At 33.9% G+C, this 3,582-nt stretch overlaps 1 protein-coding gene across 1 annotated transcript in view; it reads right to left on the bottom strand.

The window, feature by feature from the left end:
* Positions 1-1,985: 1,985 nt before the first annotated feature.
* LOC111864468 (glucose-6-phosphate 1-dehydrogenase) overlaps positions 1,986-3,582 on the bottom strand; it is a 64,264-nt gene continuing 62,667 nt past the window's right edge. The window contains exon 10 of the mRNA XM_023851728.2: positions 1,986-2,476. Coding sequence (XP_023707496.1) covers positions 2,383-2,476 — 94 coding nt within the window. The 3' untranslated portion in view covers positions 1,986-2,382. The remainder of the gene's footprint in view (positions 2,477-3,582) is intronic.

Raw genomic sequence — 3,582 nt, 5'->3', positions numbered from 1 at the left:
ATTGTGTAACTTTAACATTAATAGTAAACATGAAGGTAATGTTCATGCCTTTACTGACCTGAAGTATGTGCCATTATTAAATTAAAAAGAGCTATTTAATAAATAAAAATTTAATTTAATTTAATGTAACTTGAATATATGCTAAAGTTATTAACGGACAGGACTTGATTCTGTTATTATAAAAATTAACCCAAGGACGAATGAGAGAGAAATGTTATTTTTCAGTTGTTTAAACATGGATTATATTAGTATTAAAGCACAAAATGTGCGCCACAGTCTACAAATTATTTTTTTTATTTTGTTAGAAGGATATCAAAATTAAATTTATAATGTTAAGACATACTTTGTGATTTCTGTAATTATGAAACACTTCGTGAGATATTTCTGCAGTATCACTTCTAACACTGCATGTGATTCTATTGTTCCCTCAGGCTTATGATAGAAACATGGGAATTAAATGCAACTGCAATGGATTAAGTCTGTGGTTCTCACTCGTACTGTATTACCATGTAAGCTTGTCGATCAAAATTCTCCATGAAACAGTAAATATGAATTCATCCATGCAATACCAGAACTAGATATTTTTGCACTGATGAAAACATTTAAATTTACTCTCTGTGTAACCATCATATACTGTATATGTTGTATATTATTACTGATATATGTGCAAAATAAGAAGTCAAAGTCTATAAAGACTGATTTATTATCAAATGTCATAACTTAATTAGTAATTTCTGTTCTCTTACATTTCAAAGTCCATACATCATTCTTTTCCTTTTTGCTCAAGCTCTACTCCCATGTCCATTGTACAGGATACTCCCAATTGTATGCACGGAGATTATCCGAGTTGTGCTTATCCATGCACTCCTCAGGTATGTTCACAATTATATAGAGTGCCTATTAAGTTCGCTCATTCCCTCTATATGTCTGTCTGTATGAATGAAACAGCTGGAGGATTTTCATGAATTCTGATATTTTTGCAAAAAGGACTGTGAAGCCATTAATTTTAGTTTAGATCAGACAGTATTAATTGCTGTCTTACATGAAACCCTACATCCATTTCAGTGCATATTTGGTGCATAACTTGTTAAATATTCATTTGAGTGAAAAATGTTTAGAACAAAAGGTGCAGCAAATGTGAAATAGTGTTTTGTGACCAGTACTCTTCTCATAATTCTTACAGTTTGTGATATAATTATACAAGTCAGATATTACATGTCCATTTCCAAATTTCTGCATTCCACAATATCCTGGATTATCTATGTTTTTAGTTCTATAGTTACTATTTTTCCCTTCATTAGCATGTATAATTGGGAATGTACTGTAATCTTAAAACCAGATAACCTGAACAAAGAGAACCATCAATTACTTGGTTCTCCCTCCCTCCCCCTCTCTCCCTTCCTCCCTCCTGTCTGTTACTCCTACTTTGGAGCATAGGGCATCCATGAAATATTCTGTTTCTTAATCCTAAGACAGTCGGTAGGACTCCTTGGATGGGGGATCGGCCAATCGCCAGATCGATACCTACACAAACAGAATAAACACAGACATCCATTCCTTGAGTGGGTTTTGAACCCATGATCCCAGCATTCAAGCAGGCAAAGACAGTTGATGCCTTAGACCGCGTGGCCACTGTGATCGGAAATTACATTATTAAATTTTGAAATTTAGAAAGACAAGTGGTAATAAATAATTACAGCATACTAATATTATTTCCAACCCATGCCCCCTAGCTTCAAAAAATATACTGAGTAAGACCGTATTTCTTGCTGCTTCTCATAAAATAACTCCCCTTGATTACTACATGAAATATTAGATAAATACAATTAAAATGGAATGTTCTATAAAAGTTGTCTTACATACAAAATATTGCAATATTCCAATCTATAGTTATTACTGGTACATTATAAATAAAGTGCAAGTCAGCTGATAACAGCCTAACAAATGGCAGGTGCATAGAATGATGCCTTCCGTCACAACCGTTCTTTTTTTTTTATCTTTTGTGAAATATTTAGATTGTCATCTTGGTTATGACATCATGTAGTCTTATACATTCTTCAAATAATTCAGAGGAATCTGATTCTTCTGTTTTCCTTATTCCAGTTTATTAATTTAAGTACCTTTAAGATGATCAACATGTTTTTATTCTAAACAATTTTTATATTCAACACCATAAATTATTATTCATATATCTCAACAAATAAAATTAGAAAAAAAAATAAAATAATGCAAAAATAATAAACTGGAAATGATAACTTGTTCTCAGTTTGTGATCTATGAACAAGAATCAGTTCAATGACTCTACAAGATGCCATAACCCAGAATCTAAATCCAAACTTTCACTGCCATGAAAGCCTCAAATTTAATCTTCTGTGAAACAGTTTAGTGGTTTTTCACCCATTTGTATGAACCATAATACCTGAAGTCAAACTCACTGCACTTGGCATCTGCCTCCTTCGGTCCCCGAGATCCATACCTATAAGAAACAAATGTTTCGTTATATAGTTCTTCTCCACAAGTGAACAAAGGATAAGAATACATTTTTACTGTTATCGTTTTATGACTAGAAATACTGAATGCAGAAGAATTGAAGCTTGAATTGTTCTTTTTCACTGACTTCTATCCATCCTGTGCAGACATGCTTGAACTTATTCCTGCAAGCAACCCCGACTTTCTTTTCAAATGACAGTGGAACAAATAAATAATCAGTCAAAATATACATACACTAGATATAAAGAATTTACAAATCAAGTTATTTCCAGTTTTGAATGATATGTGTTCTGAACTTATTCATGGTAAACACTGCTGGACTGAGATCCAGGGTAAAGTGGAGAACTCTAGACAAGATGCAGAAAATATGATGATTGCTGGCTGAACTTTGCCATAGATGTTCATGCTAGACACATCAAGGCTGTTAGGGGGGAAAAAGCTATTCCACAAGAAATCCACAATATGTTCAGATATCACCTTCAAGCGACCAGAAATATTGAGTGATTGCTTCATGTATAACACCTGGACACATAGTTCCTTCCCAACTGTTTGAACCTAGAAAAGATGGGGATTTCTTTGGCTTCTGCTAGCATTATATTGGTGAGGGCGCTACTCCAGTAGCCCAATGCTCCACATAAGGCCCTATAGTGCATCTCCTTTAGCTTCCTTAATTGTTTCTTCTCAAGTTCATGGACTTCCTCTGAACTTTTTAATATTGTGGGAACAGTGATCTAGGATTTCTGATGCCAGAAGACGTCAGACAACAAACCCCCTATATTAGGGTGGTACAGTGCATACTGTAAAGATATGCATGAGAATTAGATGTAAAACTGACAATTTCCTTATCCAAATGGTTGTAATACCTGTATGTACGAGGGGTACCCAAAAGAAACCGAACTTATTTTTTTTTAAACTTATTTATTCAAATTTTAAGCACAAACCTTCAATCCCCTTCAAAGTTCTCTCCACTTACACTAATACACTTGTCTAGTCTTTTATTCCATTTTTCAAAACATTGTCTAAATTCATCTTTTGAGATGCTTGACAGCACCTCCGTCGTTTTTTCCTTCACCTCAGCAACATCAGCAAAAC

The sequence above is a fragment of the Cryptotermes secundus genome, unplaced genomic scaffold, assembly GCF_002891405.2.
Source record: "Cryptotermes secundus unplaced genomic scaffold, Csec_1.0 scaffold706, whole genome shotgun sequence".
NCBI lineage: Eukaryota > Metazoa > Arthropoda > Insecta > Blattodea > Kalotermitidae > Cryptotermes > Cryptotermes secundus.
Note: the sequence above shows the minus strand (reverse complement) of the source record. Positions and strands in the feature narration are given on the sequence as shown.